This window comes from Patiria miniata, unplaced genomic scaffold (genome assembly GCF_015706575.1).
Source record: "Patiria miniata isolate m_02_andy unplaced genomic scaffold, ASM1570657v1 HiC_scaffold_17, whole genome shotgun sequence".
Taxonomy (NCBI): Eukaryota; Metazoa; Echinodermata; class Asteroidea; order Valvatida; family Asterinidae; genus Patiria; species Patiria miniata.
The window spans coordinates 10,084,242-10,107,413 of NW_024037055.1; the positions used below are offsets into that span (position 1 = coordinate 10,084,242).

Below are 23,172 nucleotides of genomic sequence, written 5' to 3' on the forward strand. Positions count from 1 at the left end.
AGCCAATACAAATCAACAATGACAATGAAAATGATCAGATAAGATATTATTTTATTGCATTTCATATCACATTGACCATTCACAAATTACATTTTTTTGAAAACTGATAATAAAATTTCCGTTCGTAGTGCGGAGCTCAACCTTAAATGTAGTTCAACCACTCAAGAAAATGTATTCATTCTAAAAGATAAAATATATCCCAAAAACCCCAACACGTAAAATACAAACAATATCCACAGCAAATACAGTTCTGGTAATGATTTATCAACCTGCAATTTTATGAGCTATAAATGAACTTGCGACATCCTAAGCCAATGTCTAAATTAACATAAACACCTGTCAAAAAAAACACTACAAATGTAACATACAGCCTACATGTATACTGCATTTTTGAAGCTTTTCTGTGATCAACCTGTGAAGTTTTGGGTATCATATAAGAAAGGTCACCTCAAGGTTTTCCAAGGTGAAAAGGTAACTCCAATATGCATTTGAATGGATTGTCATGGAAGTAACAGCAAATACAAGTGCACGTTCATAGAAAGATTATTCACATTTGAAGATTGAATGAAAAATCCTATAGTTTGCTAGTTTGCATTGACTATACTTCCAAATTCATTTGTCAGTATTTTTCAAAAGAAAGATGAACTTATCCAGGAACTGTAAACAAAAAGAAAGAAAGGTGGGGTTGAATAAAGAATTGACTGGAGCAGGATTTGAACCTGCAACCTACAGACCACAGAACCGGTGCTCTACCAACTTATCAATAGGTATAGGGCTCAAACAGGATGAATTAGTTGGTGGAAATTTAGTACAGTGTTCCAGGGTTGTCAGGTTTGAATCCTGTTCAACTCAATTTCTTTGTTCAAACTTGTTGCAGATGCTGTCTCATGTCAGGTCAACTTTTTCACCTTGGCCTGCATAAAGTTTGATTGGCCAAAAAAACCATATACAGGCATGCATCTGGGAAGCCATACAAAGAGGAAATTCAAATCTTTCCAAGACTTTGTACAGTGTTTTTTTCTATTTTTAATAGCAAACATGGGAAGTTAAAGGGAGAAGAAATCAGCTGATCCGAGGAAAAGTTGCATGCCTGCATAAAACACATGCACCAGAACCTTATTTCTAGAAATAACAGCTTCCAACCAAAATTAAACAAGCAATTCTTTTTAGCACCAGCATTCCAAATTTGTTATTTCAGACAAATGTTTCCCTAAAAATATCCCTTTAGAATTATAGAAATGAAAAAAAAATTACACTATATACTGAGCTTGTATGATATGGCACGTAATTATTTTTTACATGGCTGTTACAATCTATGCAATATGGCAACAGTACAATTTATAGTAATAAAAACTGAACAAACTTTAACCAGGGGTGTGAAATCTCAGCTCTAAAGCTGATATCAGTTTTTTTTTCTGTTTTGGATTTCACTTTTTTTCCCCTCACTTGGATGTGTACAAAAGTAAAGGAGATTTCCAAAGCTCAGCGTTTTTACACCGTTTTCATCTGTTTTCATCTATTTCAGCTGTTTTTATCAGTGGTCACTCACACCCCTGTTTTACATCACTTTGATTTATACAAATATGATAATTTTCCAATAAAAACTTATAATAATCATACCCTACAATTAAAATGCAAGTTCACTTAAAAGAAGCTAAGACATGATTTGAAAATCATTTAAACTATTTGCACACTTTCATGATTTCTGAGCCTAATCATTAATTCAATTTTTTTTTAAATGATATTTCACTCTTAAAATTACAATCAAATAATTCAATTTCATTACCAACGAATACACTTCGTTTTCCACTTCTTTTTTTTTTACTTTTTTGTTGTTTTGGGGGAATATTGTTATGGAGTTTTGTAAATGGATGGCCCTTTGAATAATCGCATTGCTTCTATCAAAGTTTATATTCATATTTGAGCAAGTTGCAAGCAATGACAATATGAACAGTCAGCATTTTCATCTGAGTAATGCTTGCTTAATATAGATGTCCAATGGAAAGTGAAATATTAAGAGAGCAAAATCATGCTCTCTCTACCGTCACGCTGTGCAGGTGCAAAAAAATAAGAAGTGAAAGTATGTCTTCAAACCTATCTGATTCTAAGACTATACTAATGAATACTTAGAACTGTTGAGGTTACACCCTCATCATAAATCAGTCAGCTTATTTACATACCCGGTAATATACTCATAGTCCATACATGTGCTCAAATATAATATAAATTCATAATCGATTTGCAGTGTTGTACATGTAGTTGAGTCCATATCACGAAAGTCCCAGGTCAAGGAACAAGCCGTTGAAAGCAACTTCTAAAAAGGTTATTGTTATTGTTCGTCCCGTTACTTGTAACAATTAAGACTTTTTGTGGACTTGTGATGGCATCTACATCTCTACAAAATGATATCCATCACCAACCGCATGATATTCTCCTAAAATTGCATAAAAACTCATTAACTTGTACAAAATAATAAAAGTATTTTGCTTTAATACAAAGGCACTTATGATAGAAACAAGCCAAATTATTTCTGTTCCTCTATAAAATGCAAGCACATCATTAAAGCCAGAAGAGAAAAAAATTATGAATCTGTTCTTTGTATATAAAATCCAAGCACCCGAACAAACGTTGCCGCATATAACAATGGAGATTTTTGCTTTGCTAATTTGCTGCTAGGTATATTCATCAATTATAAAAAAAATATACATTCTTAATGTAAGGTACAAAACCTATAAAAACATACAAGTGGGCAGCAGATCAAATTATCATAAAAACAAAGTACATACAAAAACATGCATTCTGTCAACAGGAATCTAGCATTTCTGTGAAAAAGTGTATCAATATGAGGATTAATAACAAAATAAATAATCTCTCATTTCACCAGCATGCACATTTCATTATTCCCCTTTTGACAGCTTGGAGTTGCAAAGGAAAAAATCAAGCTCTGAAAATCCACAATCCAAAAATCATGAAAGTCATTCTCACATCACTATAACCATATATTACCACACCTTTTTTTTTACAAGACTGATAATTCCAAGACTAATCATTCCAAGACTAATCATTCCAAGACTAATCATTCCAAGACTAATCATTCCAAGACTAATCATTCCACTGAAGACTAATCATTCCAAGACTAATCATTCAGCCAAAAACTGTGTACCATTATGCATGTCAAATAGTGCACACATTTTTTTGCTGCATTGTTTTGTCATATCAAAATGCTAGTAACAGAGTATTCCCTGAAACTTTGGAATATGTAATTTGGTATTACAAACTGTACTAAATAACCTGAGTAATTAACAGAAGCAGTTTGTGTTTGTCTGGACAAAAATTATACAAACCACGACTTTCATGTGCCATTAAAACCTTACACAGAATACGACTTCGTCTATAAAATACCTTTCTGCTGGCAGCCTCATAATGGTGGATAATTATTTGTATTCCTCTATCTCAAAGTGGGTTGTAAAAATGTAGTAGTGCACATTCACAATTCTGACTCGTATTCTAAAGTTCAGTACATATACATTGTACAGTGAGTGACTGGGTTGTTTAAATTATCATAGTTTAATCAAGGAATAAGGCATAAACCAGTTCAACTAATCTTCATTAATAAGGTAATAAATATGTGCTCGGCCAGTTTTAATCAAGTTAGTTTAAAATCAGCTAGGGGCCTGGGATAATGGCCCGAGCCCTAGCCAGTTTTAAGCGGACTTGTAAGCACGTATTATTCCCTTTCATAATCCTTTTTGTTTAAAAGCCTCAACAGTAAAAAAAATTCACAATTTTCCAACTATTTTGTTCAACAATTTCACCTCCTGTTTTGTTAAACACCCCTCTGGCTATGTCTATGGTGTGTGCCTCGTAAAATGACTTTCAATGACCAAATTCTATGCCTTTTTATCATTCCCTATTTTTTTTTTTGAGCAGAGCTTTTGGGGTTATGCTTGGATGCCTAGGGAACACGCGCTGTAGGCAAACTATTCAACTCATAAACATAAACAGCTACTGGTTTGATCACGGATGAATGCATACATCCGACGGTAGTTTGCATATTCTCAACCAACAAGAATTTGGCACACACAAAAAGGCTTTACCGAAAATATTCCCCTCACTAACATGATGGGTTTTTTGGCCCTACAAAATCACCATTTCTTTCCAAAATGTATAAAAGTACAGTGCACCTAAAAGTTCTTATTTCAGCTGTTGTGTATATGCCTAATTTCACCACCCTCTTCATCATTATTACAAACAGTACGGTTCCACATTTATGGCACATGGACACTTCATATTCATCAGTTGCAACCATACGTTTCCATAGGAGTACACAGTGTTTATACGTCAGTGAAAGGCAAAACCTAAATATTGATTTACATCACCTCGACACTTGTGAATAGTTTAATGGCAGTACCCGCTGCTACACGTACATCAGATTCGAACCAGCCAACCGATTCCCTAAGCTCGGTGGTCGAGTGGTAAGACGTCTGCACTATATAGAAAGCAGGAGGTCTTGGGTTCGAGTCCCACCCAAGTGATATTTGCCAACTTTCTTCCAGGAGGTAACAAACCGAGTATACAGTGTTTACACGTCGGTGAAGGGCAAAACCTAATATTGATTTAGATACGTTTCTTTCTAAGTTCACAACTATACAGCGTCTATGTTATTATACTAGGGAAAATATTATTCGTAGCTATAATCCTGTGCATGCAGTATGAAGCACATGCTTTTTGCAACAAGTACAAAACAGGCCGTGGAAATTCATTCCTTATTACAGGACACCGACTATTTTGTTTTTACCTGAAAACAGCATCTTCTTTCTTAAGTTGGTGTGGACATTTGAAGAGGCAACTAGGGCCAAGACCCGAGTATCCATGAATTTCTAAGACTGGTGACCCTGTGACGATGTTGTAGTGTTGAAGAACACTGTCTTTACTCTATGAGGTAGATTTATTGGATGTGGCCATTTTCTTTGGCGTCCAGCGTAATGAGAGGCAGACATCCCAAAGTCTATAAAAGGACAAAAAAAGACAGTTACTGATAGCAAGTTGTTTTTTTTTGACAGCTCACTACTGCTTTAAATTTCTTCCAACCAAGGAGACCAGCGATTGGATGGAAGTGATTTGAGGCTTTGTATGATAAAAGTTGCAAAAGGCAGTAACTCTTCTCTTTTTTTGTAAATTATCATACACTGTAACGAAAAAGAAAAGAAAATTGAATTGAGGTTTTGTCCTCATCAAAATATATCAACTTAGATTTTACTCAGCATAAAAATGAAGTCAAGAATCTTACCCAGATTTGGGGGTTTCGTTTCAGGAACATCAAACGGGAATGACAGCTGGGGACCAGGAAAAAAGAAAGAAAAACTAACAAAAAGAAATTTTAAGCAAACAAACAGAACAGAAACAATAGTGAAGATAGAACAGCATTAAAAAAAAAACGGTTAATAAAAAGTAGTTAATGAAGTCCCTACCAAAAGGCAAACAGACACTGACTGCCGAGAGCTGAGAGGGTATGCCACCAGGCATGGAACTGTAGAAGCCCATCAAGCGGGCTAGGTAGGAATGCCCGGACGGACCTGTTGGAATTGGAGAAAGGAAACAGTCTATCTCACAGATGCTACTGTGAACTGTGTATAAGTAAAGTAAAAGAACTTTTGTATTACAAGAACATGACACTTTTGGAGAAATTATCGGTACGGATTCAAACATGCATGTTTCTTTAGGTTAGGCCAAAAAAAGTAGTTCTGGTTCTGATTACATGGCATTTGAAAATAGGGCAGGTAAGTAGGGGTTGTTTTTTTTTTGGGGGGGGCAATTTTTTGTGTACGATCATATGGAGGTGTCTGCGTGTAGTCAAGGGTTAAAGGTATAGTAATTGATGGTTTTCAGGGTTTTTTCACTCATTTTCCCCCAAAACAAATTAGGGTGGGGGCTGTCAAAATAGGGTAGGTAGGGTATTAACCGGAAGAAAACTATTATTTTGGGGGGGCTTAGATGTGTACATGCAGCAGTTCTTGACACACAAATTACAATACAAGGTTGAGTTTAATTTGAATTTACTAATCACTGAGAACTGTGCTCAAAGTCAGTGCAATTTGTAATTTTTTATGTTTTCGGGAGAGTATGGCCTACAACCAGGCATGTAGGAACCGGGGGCCGCGGGGGCCACTGCTGAAAACATGATGCCCCCCCCCCCCCCAAATATAAACCACAAACTGCAATTTTCGAGGAATAGAATTGCAGTGTGTAGACTATTCAATCAAACCACAGCGGAAGTGGTAGTTTCATTGCAGGTATTTTGTTTTTTTCCTTACTTTTTTTCGGCATGGCGGCAGGTTGGATTTCTTTAATCTTATGCCACTCGCTTTTTTTTCTGCCAAAATTATTTTATTATGATTTTTCATGAAATCTCACTATAATTTTAACAATAACATAAACATTTTAAACCAACAGGCCAATTTGTCTGGGCTAAAATGTATTTTACGTGGTTCTGGCATTTTTCAAATTGATTCGTTAATCTTCAAGCGGTTTGTTTGATAAACTGAAAATTTCAACTTAAAACAAAACACAAGAAAGCATCCTTGCAACAGTTTATAAACTAAGTCTATACAATTCCTTTTCAAAAATAATATGCACGAAAATAATTATGCAGACTTTAAGTGAAGAACAGAAGAAACTTAAAAGGCTTGTAAAAGCAAGAGTATATTTTAAACCAATGAAAAAAATCCTTGTCATCTTAAAAAATTTTGCTCAAATAACTCAGGGGAAGAGGGGCTAGGAATCACCTCAGATTGCATCACAGAGCATCTAGAATCCAAAATTTCCCGGGGCCCTTCAGCGGGCCCCGAACCCCACGTCGTAAGACATTCGTGATCCGCGCTCGCATTAGTCCTCGGAGCAAATGCCCCAACGCATCGTTGCAACAGTTTACAAAACTAAGTCAATACAATTCCTTTTCAAAAATAAAATGCAAGAAAATATGAAGACGAAAATACACGGTTTTCAACTTTGAAGTACACAGTAACTTAGAATTTGTAAAAGCAAAAGTATATTTTAAAAAATCCTTATAATCTAAAAAACTTTTGCTCAAATAATTCAGGGGAAAGGGGCCATGCGCAGGAATCGCCTCAGATTGCACCATGGAGCATCTAGAATCCAAAATTTTTCGGGGCCCTTAAGCGGGCCCCGGACCCCACGCAGTAAGGGCTTCGCGCTCCGCGCTCGCATTATCTCGGAGCAAAATTGCTCCAAAAGTGTGCCCCCCCCCCCCCCGACTAAAAAAATCCTGGATCCGCCCTGCTATAGGCCTAGATAATTTGTGCGAGTAATTTGTTTTCTTTGAGCCCACCTAAGACAAAATCCTGGATGTGCCGTTGTTTCACAAAATATAATCTGGCCCCCCTGTTAAAATCATCTTCCTACGTGCCTGACAACTACAAGCTTAAGAGGCCTGTTTATGTCCAAATTTTGTAACTTCACAAAGAATATGTTATTGAAGTCATCATCAGATCAACCGCCATGATAAATTTCCCAGTGAATTTGGGTTAATTTTTGTGTGTTTGTTTTCAAGTTTTTTTAAAATTGAAATGTTAATTATAACCATTGGACTTACTGTACCTTAAATCAGCGCAGAATCCTTGGTCCACCAGCCACAGCAAAAATCCAAGCAAATACAGCACAATTGAAAGAACAAGCAGTTTCCCTGAGTATGATTGTTTACTGTAAAGAAATAGGAATTATTCATAAATTAACTTAAACCTGGGTAATATACATTTGCAAACATCAAAAAAAAAATATTATGAAATTACATTATTATGAAAACCCTACTTGACTGTAAGTGAATAATAGTCTCAAGCAACCTGTGAAATCATGGCAGCTGCACGGTGTGCTGTCATTTTCAAGAAAAGTGAGCTGACCATCATAAAATAGACCTTCTAAACCCTAAATCCAACCATTTCTGAAATTTACAACAAAAGCAAATGTTGTATATTACCTAAGCAACAATATATTGCTCTATGGCAATCAAGTCATGCAATCGTAAGTCAAGTCAGGGGAAAAAGTAATTGGAGATGATAATGACAAACCAAAGCCTTTGTCACAGTTTATTTGACAGATTGTCACTTGACTTGACCTGACTAGGGAGTCAGGTTGGTGTAGCAGTACTTTCCTCGCCTTCCACCGCTGCGACCCGGGTTCGAATCCCGCCTGGGTCAATATGTGGATTGGGTTTTCAGTCCCTACCTGATTCCGTGGGTTTTCCCCAGAATATCTTCTGGGCTTTTCCTCCCACCTCTAAAAACTGTAATTTCTTCTCATAGTCTTCTCTCTATGTTGGTTTGATGAGTAGTTGCGATTAATCCTGATTTCAAGATTCAGGAACCATGTTTGAAAGAACATGCCCATAAAAAAAACGAAAAAAAAAACGAAACCCAAATGTTGGGACCATTGTTTTACTGAAGTTCTGCATATAGCACTTTCCAAATCTAGGATATAAAAGCCCAATTCATAACCTTTTTTTAGTACAAAAATCATTCAAATCACTTATGTACTTTTCAAGTTACAGAATTTTAAACACATCCACCGTTTTAAGGTTCTGTCCACGGATCACAAAAAAGTTCAGTGTTCTTTCAGCAAAACGAAAAGAAATCACATAGGGACGTTTGTGAATTGTTTTCGTTTTGCTGAAAGAACACACACCTTTTTGCGATCCGTGGACAGAATTTTGAAACGGTGGTTGTGTTTAAAATTCTGTAACTTGAAAAGTACATGAGTGATTTGAATGACTCTTTGTACTAAAAGAAAGCTTATGAATTGGGCTTTTATATCCTAGATTTTGAAAGTGCTACATGCAGAACTTCAATAAAACAACAGTCCCGACATTTGGGTTTTTTTTACTCACCCTGCATGGTGACATTGTTAATGCATGTGTACCACATGCCATTTTAGTGCCATGGCAATACATAATTAAAGTTGAATTTTGAATTTCGAGGAGTTTCCCTTACTTCTTGCATTTATTTAGTGATTGTCTTGAGGAAAAGTCCATAGAATAAAACCGAGACCATGTGATCTTAAGGATAGGTCAGGTGCAACATACTTTAAGCGGTAGCAGTAACTGCCCCTGAGCGATATGGTGATCACTTGCAATGCAAAGGCAACCTGTAAAACAATCAAGAGATAATATATGCAATCTTAAATGGACAGACCAAAACGCAAATTAAATGGGTTGGAAAAACCAGCAAAATCTTTTTTCCCCCTCTCTTTTCTTTCTTTTATTGGTCAAGCCTGAGTATGTCAAGTACGTTTTCTTGTTACAATTAAATTGTATATTAGAAAGTAATTTCTCCATTTTCTTAAAAACTTGCGGACGAATTGAGAGCTTACTCCAATTCAGTGATTAATGGAATTCAAATAGCTTAGAGTGATTTTGAACCAAACTTAAAAACCAGTACTGTAATATAATTGTTTTTAAAACAAGCTACATTCTCAAGACTTTAGCACTGATTAAAATTCCCCCGGCCCCCGGGCAAGTGATAATTATGATCCATACCTGGTGGAAGATTGGTTGTTGTGTTATGATATAAATACAACTGACTGACACTGCGTACAAGAGTAGAAACACTACTAACGGCAAATTGTGGTAGTTGGGCTTGTAGTCGTCACTATAGCTGTGGATATAAGACCAGGAACACCAGTGGGTAAATATCAGGGTTCGACTTTAGCGGTAGCCTGCTAGCCAAATTTTAAGCAGCAGCGGGCTAGTCAAACTATATCCCTTAAGCCCAGCTAACCCACTAGGCAGCTGGCAAGTCAAAAATTATTGGGCTTCGGCAAAGATGAAAGGACAGGAAGAAATATATCATTAAATTCAGAAAGCAAACCTGTATCAATCTTTGTGTCTAATTTTATTTAATGTTTTGGGTTAAATTAATAGATCTGTTTATTAAAATCTCAACAAGATTGTCTCAGAATACACGTTTTACATGTATGCACATTGTTGTTTATGAGACACTCTATAAAAGAAAAACATGCGGGCTAGTGACAAAGGCCCGCAGGCTATAGTCAGGCGCGGATCCAGAGGGGGGGGGGGGGGTAAACCCCCCCCCCCCCAGCTCTGTCCAAAAAAAAATTATTATTATACATATTCCTAAAAAATAAGTCCCCCCCGTGACACCCCCCCCCCCCAAATTATACTGGTATAATGTCCGCCTGTTCAAAATACGGTACACCATTCTGTAATCTAGTGTTAATAATCGTCGAATTTGAACAGCGCCCCCTATTGAAATATGGTACCAGCCCCCCCCCCCCAAATAAAAAAACCTGTGTACATTTTCAGATTTTTTTGCTGATGAACCCCCCCCCCCCCTGCAAAAATTCCTGGATCCGCCCCTGATAGTTAAGAGTATGTTTCAGTAGCCCGGCTGACTAGTGAACATAAAAGGTAAGGACTGTTCCAACCCTGGTATAAATACACTAAAATCATAGCCATGAACTAAGCAAGGGTTTGCATTCACAAATTTAACCGGTTTCTAACATCAAAGAAGAGGTGGCCAGTCCATGCTGGTCTGAAATTTTTTTTTATTACACACAACTCACAGCTTTGACTTTGCCTTTTAGTAAAACTCTCGTGCCACAACTCATGCAAACGAAAGTGTATCACCGGAAAAGGTTTTTCGTTGCAAACTGTTGTCATTTGTGCCACGTGAAAGTGAAATTCAAACACTTGTTTTTACCTTGAACTTCAGAAGTACATTTCCGTCATGCAAAGATACAATGCATAAGGCTTTGTTTTTGTTGCCTCACAGTCATAGTTTTTGCCAACAAGTTGTTAGACGTTACTGAAGAATAGAAATGGCAATATGTTTTGTGCCCTTTCAGGACACATGCAAAGCAACAGGGGTGAGATTGGGAGGAATATGAAATATCCACGAAATAACCGGCAGAGGGTTTGAGGGTCACTGAAGGCCCCAACCAAAGCAAAGTTGGGTTTAGGATGCACGTTTGTATACTGCTTAAAGGCACACCTTAAAATACCAATTTAATTTGTTCTGTATAAACTTTTATAGGTAAAAACACCTTTACGGGAAACCCCTGAAATCAATTAGCTACAAAGAACTGAAATATTGTCCAAAACTCACAACAAATACACCAGAACACAGCCTCCAAAGATCATAGACAATTCATCCATCAGCTGCACGACAGAAGAAAAAAGGACGCTTGTTTCTAATGTTGGTATTAACAGCGCTACAAAAAAAACATTATTCACACAAGTATGACATTTTATACACGTATAAGTAAGTTTTGGTCAAATATACAGGGTTTTTTTTCTTATTTACATAGGAATGGCCAAAGCATACTTTAATTTTCTTTAAAAGAACAAACTTTTCAGTACTTTCACATTTTATTTTGGTGAGACTTTTCTGGCTTCCTATATTGTAACATTTTACATGATTATTTCCATACATCAGATATCCTTTCCTTACCTGTGTTTCATACAGCAGAGTCATATGGAAGGCCAGTGAACCAACACCAACAGCTGTGATGAAAAGGAAACAGAAGCAATAAAGAAGTCTCCAAACACAGAGCATTCTCTGTACGCTCAGAGCACAGCACACTCCCAAGCCCAATGACTCCTTTGTGTTTTTTGGACAAGTTTCAAGAAAGTAGGGGAGACCAAGTCCCATTGGTCCTAAGTTCCATTGGTCCGAAGTCCCTTTGGTCCGAAGTCCCATTGGTCCGACCCCCCATAGGATTAGGGTTAGGGTTATAGGGTTATAGGGTTAGTGTTAGGGTTAGGGTTAGGGTCAGTCAACCTGAACCGGTGGAACTACACAGTATTATGTTTCATCGGACCAATGGGACTTCGGACCAATGGGACTTCGGACCAATGGGACTTCGGACCAATGGTACTTCGGACTATCGAGACGTAACCATTTTGAGGGGGTGGTGTAGACGTAAAGATTGACTAGACCGGCTTTGAATGGGGGTTGTGACAACATAATAGCGCCAACAGATCATCCATTCTAAAAGGTAGACAGGATTTTTCCTGGCTTACCCTGCTTCTGTAAACCGGAATAGGGGGTGGGGTCGGGTGGCTGGACTGGACACCTTCTTCTTATAGGGGATGCTGTTCAAAGTGGATGAGCATGGGCCACGTATAAGACAATAGACACTTTCGTAAGGGAACAAGGGAAGGGGGAAGTTAAAAACACCTGCCGAGTCCTCCATCAAAAAAGGTTCCCAAATGAAATTAGTGTGGTCCCAACCAGAGCATGCCATATAATTATTATTCCTGTTATAAAATTCCAAACAGCTTTGACTGTTTAGCTGCTCCCTAGCCTAACTGGTAACAATGAACTTTGGTTACCGAAAGATCTGTGCAGTACTATCATGTAGAACTCAGTGCACATGAATACAAAAAATACAATGCAATCTGCTTATGAAAACTGAAACTGAGGGGCAGACATGGCACAAGAGCAGTTTCCTGCCAGCTATGGAACTATTATGTACTGTATGGGAGATATGTATTTCTCTTAACATTTGAACAATATCATGTTTTAACATGTTAACAACATTCTTGTAATTTCAGAAGTGTTGAAGGGGGAGTTATGATATCAGCAAAAAAAGTACATTCTCATGAGAAAACTTGATGCTTCTTTTTATATAATCCTCTCTCCACATTCTACATGTCATACATTCAGAACTGTGACCCTAAACATCTTGCCTTGTTTGAACATGAGCTTCATTCACCACCTGGCAATAACCCGAAGATCCAACAGAACTTTATAACTTATGGTTGACTGATCAACTAAAATGGAATCCAAACATGTACACACAATCACCCGAAAAGCCTTAATACCCTGTTGATGTGAACAAATGTTGAACTATAGTGGAGTGTTTAATCCAACACAAATTTAAGTTTGTTCTTGAAAACAATATCCCCATTAATGTTTGCTGGTTTGCTTAAATTTGATTGTGACATGAAAAAAGTAAGACTGCTGCAAACTGCTTACTGACTGGGTGGACCTGAAATATATAAATCTAAAAATTAATGTGGCCTGACGTTGCGAACTTAGCAAGTTCTTCTTCAGAGGCTAAAACAGAAATGACAGAGGTACAAACATTAACAAGGGGTGCACACAAACATGCAGGGATGAAAGAAGAAACACAAAAGGAGGATTAGGTGGGAAAGGTGTGGAAAGATGCAGGGGAGGGTGGATGAGAGAACAAAGAAACAAAGGGAGATGGCAAACCACAAGGGGTCTGGTATGAACAGGGGAGGGACCAGAAAGGGGAAGGATCAAAGGTCACAGGGAGTGGGAACGGACAAAAGAGTGTGGGAGTGAAGGGGGATTATGCGGGGGGGGGGGGAACAGTATGGAGGTGGAAAGGGATGAAAGATGGGGGAAGATGGGTAAACACAAACAATGAAGACCGGGTGGATTATCTGTAACAGAAGACAATGGAGGAAGAAAAAGATTAATCATTTCCAAGTTGGATGTTGAGACCATGTGGTTGAATAGTTCGAAGACGATTCATCCACACTTTCTCTCTGCTGAGGCGAACTGAGTCCTTGCGATGGCCAAGAGATTCAATGCCCTGCAAAATCATATCAGAAATGGAGTGGTTAGGCAGGTTGAAGTGATGACCAACAGGGGTGTCTAGTTTCTTGGTGTTGACCGTTGACCGGTGGGCATAGAAACGCTTCTTGAGCGTATTCTTAGTCTCACCTACATACTGCACTCCACAGACCCTGCAAGAAATGAGATATATGACATTAGGGGTGTTACAAGTGATGTTACCAATGGTTCTGTGGGTAGTGACAGAAGAGTGGCCAGAAAAGGAGTCAGACTCCTGGATATGAATCTGGCAGACAACACATCTGGAACTGCACTTGAAAGTACCATGCTGGGTGGGAGGGGATGCATCTAAGGATGGGACTTCAGCTCGAACAATCAAGTCCCGTAGATTTCGCGGACGCCTGTAAGCCAATGTGGGGCCGTTGGGGATGGCGCGGGCAAGGCGATCTGAAGTATGGAGGATATGATGATTGTCATTAGTGATTTTGCGAAGGGGAGGGAGATTGGGGTGAAACGTGGTAACCAAGGGAATCATGGGTTTGGCCATGGCATCAGGGGCCTTTCCCGTGAGAGCTAGATTTCTGGGGATAGCTTTAGCTCTGGCAATGGCACGATGAACTTGGCGAGAGCTGTGACCCTGGCCACCAAGTTGTTCCTCAGTATCTGTGTATGGCGGGAGAAATCGGAATCATTAGAACAAATTCTTCTGAGTCTGAGTGCCTGGCTAAACGCTATGCCAGTTTTGCAGTGCCTGGGGTGACAGCTGGAGGAGTGGAGGTACTGGTGAGTGTCTGTGGGTTTGGAATACAGGTCAGTGGTTAGTGAGTTGCCTTGCTTGCGGACGGTGACATCCAGAAAGTGGGTTTGGTGAGCCGAGAACTCCGATGTGAATTTGATGGTTCTGTGGAAGGAATTGATGTGGTTAGTGAAGGTCAAGAGACTGTCCTCATCGTTGGTCCAGATGAAAAAAACATCATCAATATATCTCCACCAGATCCAAGGGCGACATGGGGCCGAGGCAAGAATGCGTTCTTCGAGGTCACCCATGAAGAGGCAAGCCATGGATGGGGCCATGCGAGTGCCCATTGCAGTGCCGTGTACCTGTAGATAGTGTTCACCAAGGAAGGAAAAATTGTTCTTCGTTAGTATAAGTCTCATGAGGGTGCCAACATCACTGATGGGAGGAGTAGTGTGTCCTGCCTTGGCCAGAGCCAAGGAGCAAGCACGAACACCCTCCTCATGTGGGATGTTGGTGTACAGAGATGAGACGTCGAAAGTCCCAATGATGGCCGTGCTGGGAATCTGGTCCTTGATTCCTTCAAGCTTGCGTAGGAAGTCTGGGGTGTCGTGAATGTATGACGAAATCTGTGGGACAAGGGGTTTCTGTCGAGATATACAACAGGTACTTGACGATATGCGATCACGTGACCAGTTGTCCAAGAAAGCTCACAAATTTCTTTCTCCCTGTGATTGTAGGACTGCCAGATTTTACCTTCTACCCAAGATTCACAAGGCTGGCAATCCCGGTAGACCCATCATCTCCGGTAATGGCTCACCCACGGAACGCATCTCCCTGTTCATTGACAGTTTTCTCAACAGAAACCCCTTGTCCCACAGATTTCGTCATACATTCACGACACCCCAGACTTCCTACGCAAGCTTGAAGGAATCAAGGACCAGATTCCCAGCACGGCCATCATTGGGACTTTCGACGTCTCATCTCTGTACACCAACATCCCACATGAGGAGGGTGTTCGTGCTTGCTCCTTGGCTCTGGCCAAGGCAGGACACACTACTCCTCCCATCAGTGATGTTGGCACCCTCATGAGACTTATACTAACGAAGAACAATTTTTCCTTCCTTGGTGAACACTATCTACAGGTACACGGCACTGCAATGGGCACTCGCATGGCCCCATCCATGGCTTGCCTCTTCATGGGTGACCTCGAAGAACGCATTCTTGCCTCGGCCCCATGTCGCCCTTGGATCTGGTGGAGATATATTGATGATGTTTTTTTCATCTGGACCAACGATGAGGACAGTCTCTTGACCTTCACTAACCACATCAATTCCTTCCACAGAACCATCAAATTCACATCGGAGTTCTCGGCTCACCAAACCCACTTTCTGGATGTCACCGTCCGCAAGCAAGGCAACTCACTAACCACTGACCTGTATTCCAAACCCACAGACACCCACCAGTACCTCCACTCCTCCAGCTGTCACCCCAGGCACTGCAAAACTGGCATAGCGTTTAGCCAGGCACTCAGACTCAGAAGAATTTGTTCTAATGATTCCGATTTCTCCCGCCATACACAGATACTGAGGAACAACTTGGTGGCCAGGGGTCACAGCTCTCGCCAAGTTCATCGTGCCATTGCCAGAGCTAAAGCTATCCCCAGAAATCTAGCTCTCACGGGAAAGGCCCCTGATGCCATGGCCAAACCCATGATTCCCTTGGTTACCACGTTTCACCCCAATCTCCCTCCCCTTCGCAAAATCACTAATGACAATCATCATATCCTCCATACTTCAGATCGCCTTGCCCGCGCCATCCCCAACGGCCCCACATTGGCTTACAGGCGTCCGCGAAATCTACGGGACTTGATTGTTCGAGCTGAAGTCCCATCCTTAGATGCATCCCCTCCCACCCAGCATGGTACTTTCAAGTGCAGTTCCAGATGTGTTGTCTGCCAGATTCATATCCAGGAGTCTGACTCCTTTTCTGGCCACTCTTCTGTCACTACCCACAGAACCATTGGTAACATCACTTGTAACACCCCTAATGTCATATATCTCATTTCTTGCAGGGTCTGTGGAGTGCAGTATGTAGGTGAGACTAAGAATACGCTCAAGAAGCGTTTCTATGCCCACCGGTCAACGGTCAACACCAAGAAACTAGACACCCCTGTTGGTCATCACTTCAACCTGCCTAACCACTCCATTTCTGATATGATTTTGCAGGGCATTGAATCTCTTGGCCATCGCAAGGACTCAGTTCGCCTCAGCAGAGAGAAAGTGTGGATGAATCGTCTTCGAACTATTCAACCACATGGTCTCAACATCCAACTTGGAAATGATTAATCTTTTTCTTCCTCCATTGTCTTCTGTTACAGATAATCCACCCGGTCTTCATTGTTTGTGTTTACCCATCTTCCCCCATCTTTCATCCCTTTCCACCTCCATACTGTTCCCCCCCCCCCCCGCATAATCCCCCTTCACTCCCACACTCTTTTGTCCGTTCCCACTCCCTGTGACCTTTGATCCTTCCCCTTTCTGGTCCCTCCCCTGTTCATACCAGACCCCTTGTGGTTTGCCATCTCCCTTTGTTTCTTTGTTCTCTCATCCACCCTCCCCTGCATCTTTCCACACCTTTCCCACCTAATCCTCCTTTTGTGTTTCTTCTTTCATCCCTGCATGTTTGTGTGCACCCCCTTGTTAATGTTTGTACCTCTGTCATTTCTGTTTTAGCCTCTGAAGAAGAACTTGCTAAGTTCGCAACGTCAGGCCACATTAATTTTTAGATTTAAATTTGATTGTCTGCAAAGAGATATCAGAAAAGTCCACAAGTACCCCCATCTGTATGTAATGGCTTTCTGTTTGTCTTGCTTTTAGTGTGTTTGTGTATTTTCAGGCTGTTGCATTTTGTGTATGTTTTAGATTATGAAGCATGTTTTGGAACTTTGCTAAACTGTTTACACAAAGACTGCTGTTAATCACTGTTTATACAAGTACACTAGAACCAACAAGAGCAATGTTTTCTTCCAAACTTTTACAGATTCTGCTTTCCTGCATGAATTAACCGAAGAGAAACCAATGAATGAAACACTTCATGTTGGACCATTCACGATAATCCCTGCATGCCAACCAGCCATGACAATTTGGTGAAGGTTAAAAAATAACTCATAAATCTGAAGATGCATTGTCATCCAGTGGCATATCTAGTTTTCGGGAAAGGGGGTGGGTGTTGTTGATATTATAAGGGGGTGACACTAAGCTGGGAAGGTCTAGGGGAATGCCCAGAAAATTCTATGAAATCTACGATGATTTCTCATGCATTCCAAGACAATTCAAGAATAATGGGAACTTCAGCATTCCATTTATCATTTTTGGCCTAATTACTATTTACATTTTCAGCGGCTGAACAGGGGAGTTGAAAACCACCCCCCGGCCCCCAGATCCGCTATACTGTCAACTGGCAAATGTTCTCAGAATATAATGCATAAGGGCTGTAAATGGACAAAGTATTCTTTGACAGTACCCTATGCCTCCCAGATTCTTTAAAATCACAAGGGTGGCTTTGAAGAATTTTGACTGAGACAGGAACAGTCCAGCATTAGTAAATGCGTAGAATGTGGCCATTGGGTTGCTGCACAAAATCAAGGAGTTAGCCTAAGATTAGTTGTTTTCCCATGTCACATTTTTTTTCTATAATAAATTCCTTTATTTATTGGCATTAATGTCATTCATCGATCAACAAGAAGGTCCCTTGCCTTAGAAAATATACATTTTTTGACATACCTAGAAAGCACCAGCACCCAATGTAGAATCGCGTTTCCACCTTCCGCCGCGACAGGGAGAATAGCATCACAATGGGGATGCCCATAATGACAAAGCAACTCAGTGAGTTCCCTGTGGCAAAACAAAACACAGTGAATGACAACATATACATTCTATTGGTTTACATTGCTAAAAAGCCAGGATTGAATTCTGTTTGTTTTTTTAAATGTTTGTAAAACGAACTGCATGTACATGTACCCCAAATCCTCCAAATTCCAGACCATGGATTCTGGACTGTTCAGCGTACTACACGCCCCTTCATGTCCTGAGTTTTTTCTTGTAATTCATGAATGAAAATTATTGCAAATGCAAAACCAAAGTTGTTGCAAGTCTACATGCACACTTGTGACAACATTGATTTTAAGTTGAGCTCTGAGTAAAACTTGCAATTTATTGTGTATTCGTAAATACCTAAGACAGTTTACCCATTCCTATTGGTCGAGAGCCTGTCACGTGACCGGTTTTAAACAGTTGATAAAGACTGTATGCTGGTCTTGAAAACTTTTCCTGTGTCACATGAAATCCGGTGCTTTTTAGTTACCTTTTTATTAGTTGAACGTTCACAAAAATCCTCACTTACTTTTTTGCGCAATACTACCAGTGAATCAGTATTTAGTAAATTCACATTACACCGGCATAGCTGCATTCTGCGCCACATTGCGCAGTATGCACGATGCAAGCGCCAATCTCATTATTAGGAGTTGTTGTCATGATAGCAAGAGGGGTGTTTCGAAAAACCTGAAGTAAATTTTCTGAACAAAATCGTCGGAAATTTATAATTTCTGCATTGTTTTGACTTTTGGACCGAAAAGTTTTGATTGTTTGACCGAAAAGGTATTTATGAATGGGAATAAATACGTAATTGGCCAGTATTAAACACTATGTTTAAGACCCGTTTGAGTCTGGATGCTGATAATTACCCAAGCCAAACAGAGTGTTGAAAACCGGCCAATCACACATTTATTCCCTAATTAAAAGTGCTACTCAGAAAGGGTTTGAAGTCATTTTTGTTATTAACTTCAATCCTTGCAGTATAAGCATGGCTGATCAGTTTCAATTGAAATTGAGCCAGGGGTCTCCATTGTGCAGTAGGAAAATCACATATGCAATTTGTTTTCATTGTCACAATAATAAACAACGATATGCCACCGTAGTGATAGAACAGTGATAGCGCAGTCACCTTATTAGTGATGTTATGAAAAGCACCCCCAAAAAAATACAAAGAATAGAATTTGTTTACTAGGCGGCTTTGGCTATCTCTCCAGTTTTCAAAATGCTAAATTTGACATTGGAATTCCAGGGGCAGAGGAATTAGGAAAATCGCATGGCATTCCATGGACCACGGAGCAATTTTATTGCTCCACGCAAGGACTGACAGAGGAAGAATTGTCCAGACAATCATACATGTAGATTTTGACTTGTAGACAAGTCAAATTTTGTACTGTGAGCAAAGAAATCTGACACCAAACAAAACAGCTAAAAAACAATAGTGTTAGGCTGGTATTTACTGTCATTTTTTTAAGCAGTTCTCTTATCTCACCTCTGAGCTTGTTGGATTTGACCTACTGCGAACACAGGAAAGTTAATGTACTAATAAGCAAGACTATAGCTCTAGAAACAATAGTACATGTACACGAAATGCCTCAAGTTTGTTTAATATAGGCCTAATTCATTATAAGTTAAACTATTCTCAGTGTTTCATTCATTTATAAAAAAAAATTTAAATGGATGATCAGTCATTGCCAATATTGAAACAAAATTTTCAGACTGACAAACATTCAATTTGTTAAGAACTACAAACATTTCACAACTCGGCAGGAGACTTTTTACAGAACCACCGAAATAATTGCGACTGCATGAAAATAATTTTGGATTCTTTTACTTGAAATTTGTTTGTACAGCTATTTTTAACATCAAACTTAAGCCCTTGATCACTCTGATGCCATCCGAGAATTTAGTATGGTACGCTAAGATAATCACGGTTGGTTAACCATGCGTAGCAAGGCCAGTACTTCGAAAAATCGCACTAAAAAAATAACCTAAAGTGGGATCTCACATAATTCAGCAATATAAGGACTTGCCAGGTAGTTTTCTTCACACCAATCCAGCGTTGAAGTTGGCTTCCCCCACGCACCGACAAACTCTGCCGACGCCGGTGCCATGTCTCACTCGCAAAACACCCCGAAAACAACTGTGTCTCCCGCGCGGCACGAGCTGGTTTATGTACATAGTTGCACTACATAGTTGCTCATCAAGTACAGGTACATGTACATGTACATACAGCACGTGCACATGTTAGTAAACAAAATACTGGCGCCCGATTTTCTCAATTAGACTTGTCCTAGTCCATATTTTTACGACGGACCCAGCAACAGTTTAAACGAACGACAACTACATCATGCATAGTAGTAGTCCCCATGGTAAGAGTGTACTACTATGGTGCAAGTTTACTAAACAAGGCAGGGGCGGGGCAATTTAATTCTGTGACTGTTGGGGCGTGGCTTAGCTTGCGCGATACAGATTGAAGAAAGCCATGAGAATAAAAAAAAATTAGATTGGCGTCCGAACAAACTTTGGAAATGGGAAAGGCATATGCTTTTTCAATTTTGTTTTCAGTAAAAATGCATAGTTTTTATTTTCACCATTATTCAAGTTAGGTTTCAGATTATTACTTTTGTTTTACATTTCAAGTTTCAATCAACAAATCACAGTTTTGACATTGTGTTATACATGTATTCATAGAAACTAACTGGAGACATTAATTTAGACGGTTTTAAAACTGTTAATCGTTTTTGAAGTTGCTTGATGAGGTATTTTTTGTGTGAAATAAAGAAAAAATTTAAATAATGAAATTTTAGGCAGTTGCTTCCAGAGGGTAGTCCGAGTATCACCCGTTATCCACAGAGCCAAATCCTGTATAACGTCTGACATCTCCTGACATGCAAATTTATGCAAGCCGTGCGCCAGCCAATCCGATTTGATTTTACTAAATCGTGACGTCATTTTACTCCTAAATCAGGACTAAATGGTTTGATTGGTCAATTCCAATTCAATGTTTCGTAATATATTACAACAGCCAGGCGCAATATCGCGTAACATGACACAGAGCGCGTGACACATTTTTTGGTAGCCATTGTCTATGACGCGCAACAGGTGAATGACCGAAGACCCGATATAGAAAGCGCTCACTGATTGGTCAAAATCCTGGAGGTCAAGAGGTGGGGTCTTGCCTAATTAATCAGCAAATCTGTTCACGCGTAATAGACCATGGCGAATTGCATAGACTACCAGAGGGTGCCAAGAGGAGACAAAAAACTTGCGTAGAACCAAATATTTAGATTTTCCATTTCAGTTGGTTTATTGCTAAAACAAGGCTCCACAACTAATCTGCACTTATCGGTAAGTGCCTGCGTGATGAACAAGTACTACATGATTAGGTCTGACATTCTTTATTATTCAGCAATTTACAATTTGTTCATTGGACACAAGCATGATTGCCTATAAAACAAACAAAATATCCATAAACATGTTTATTGCAGTCAATGAAGTTAGGACATTAAACGTAATATACAACATTTGCAAACATCGAAAAACAAAACTACCAAATTATTGTGAAATCCCTCACTTGACTGTAAGTGAATAATAGTCTCAAGCATCCTGTGAAATAATATCACCTGGTGTGCTGTCATATGCAAGAAAAGTGGAATTTTTGTATCAATTTCTTGTTGATACAAAAGTCAGGTTTTTTCCAACGATGGTTGACTGAAAAACACTTACCTGGGTACTTTTTACAAATACAACCCCCAATTTACCAAATTTAGGTAGTCAACATTTTGTTTGCAATCGTTAACACATCCATGAACGGGTGCAAGCCAACTAGTCTGGTTCCCTGACCTGACAATTCCCTGATGTCTATAATTTGCTCTGTTTTGTCTGAAGTAGGGTCAGAGAACCATTCAAGTTCAGCATTTTATTTCCAGTTTTATTTTTCCAGCATCTATGAACACAAAACTTCAAATAGGTAAATATAACAATGTTTGCTATAAAATACTAACCACCAAATCCATCCAATTTTGAAAATTACAGCAAAAGCAAAACTACATTCTTATAAGAGTACATTCTTATGAAATATATCTCTGGGAACAATGCATAATTTCATTACCCTGTGAAGGTATCAATATGCATCCTCCAGAACACAGCAATTCAAACAGCAATTCTTTTTACTTTCAAAATCAAAACACAAATATATCTCTCCCTTTTGTAAAAAGAAAGGTAATTTCAGTGTGAAGGTGGGAAAGGTAACTTTCATCAAAATGTACATACTTGAAATGAGGAATGTTTTCATTTCCAGTTTATATCAGTCCAATTTTTAAAATAAATAAAATGTAGGCCTTTTAGGCAATTTCTCTATTCCAGCTGCATAAAGTTAATTTTCTCCTTTAAGTTAAAATTCTGCCAAGTGAATTTTTAGTTGAATATGTTAAGTAGTACTCATGACAACAATTGTGACCATGAAAGCTTTTCGGGTTCCATTTGACCGATTTTGGCTTTTATGATTGCAAACTAAAATCACTGTAATTGCCAATCAAAAAGGCACTTGCATAATTATACAAAATTTGCAAATATTTACAAATATCTTACAGACAATTATAATCAAAATTCATGATTTTCATCAATTACACAAACGAAAATATTTCCTGATTTTTTTTTCACGCAAAATGATTTATGAAAATAGAAATATTACACTTCCAAGCTTATATGATTTTTTTTTAAACTACATGCATTTGTTAAATTAAATGAACTACTATGAATACGTGAACACATTTTATCATATTTATGTTTCTGCATCATGATATATAAATTTATGTGACCTTGTCAAATATGCATGCTATTGTGCATTGAATGCGCAAATGTTAAAGAAATAAATGCTTTAAAAGTTTAAAATGTGACTGAATCCACAGGTAGATCGAGTGCAGAGGGGTTGCAACTACCCCCCCCCCCCCCCACCCCCTAACAGGCAAATAGAAAATGTAAC

At 39.1% G+C, this 23,172-nt stretch overlaps 1 protein-coding gene across 1 annotated transcript; it reads right to left on the reverse strand.

The window, feature by feature from the left end:
• Nucleotides 1-31: 31 nt before the first annotated feature.
• LOC119723779 (alkaline ceramidase 3-like) lies at nt 32-20,385 on the reverse strand. The gene is made up of 10 exons (XM_038194635.1): nt 20,194-20,385; nt 18,099-18,209; nt 11,481-11,533; nt 11,136-11,188; nt 9,548-9,665; nt 9,095-9,156; nt 7,618-7,719; nt 5,472-5,576; nt 5,291-5,336; nt 32-5,008 (listed from the first exon to the last, which is right to left on the reverse strand). Exons 1-10 carry the CDS (start codon nt 20,297-20,299, stop codon nt 4,949-4,951), a joined length of 816 nt encoding a protein of 271 aa, XP_038050563.1. The 5' UTR covers nt 20,300-20,385; the 3' UTR covers nt 32-4,948.
• Nucleotides 20,386-23,172: the final 2,787 nt, after the last annotated feature.

Bases quoted from the DNA above. Each gene is read 5' to 3' on its own strand.
- LOC119723779 (XM_038194635.1), bottom strand. From the start codon at position 20,299: ATGGCACCGGCGTCGGCAGAGTTTGTCGGTGCGTGGGGGAAGCCAACT. The intron at 5,577-7,617 runs GTACAGTAAGTC...CAATTCCAACAG, and splicing joins GGATTCTGCGCTGATTTAAG to GTCCGTCCGGGCATTCCTAC. The intron at 5,009-5,290 runs GTAAGATTCTTG...GTCCTTTTATAG, and splicing joins AACGAAACCCCCAAATCTGG to ACTTTGGGATGTCTGCCTCT.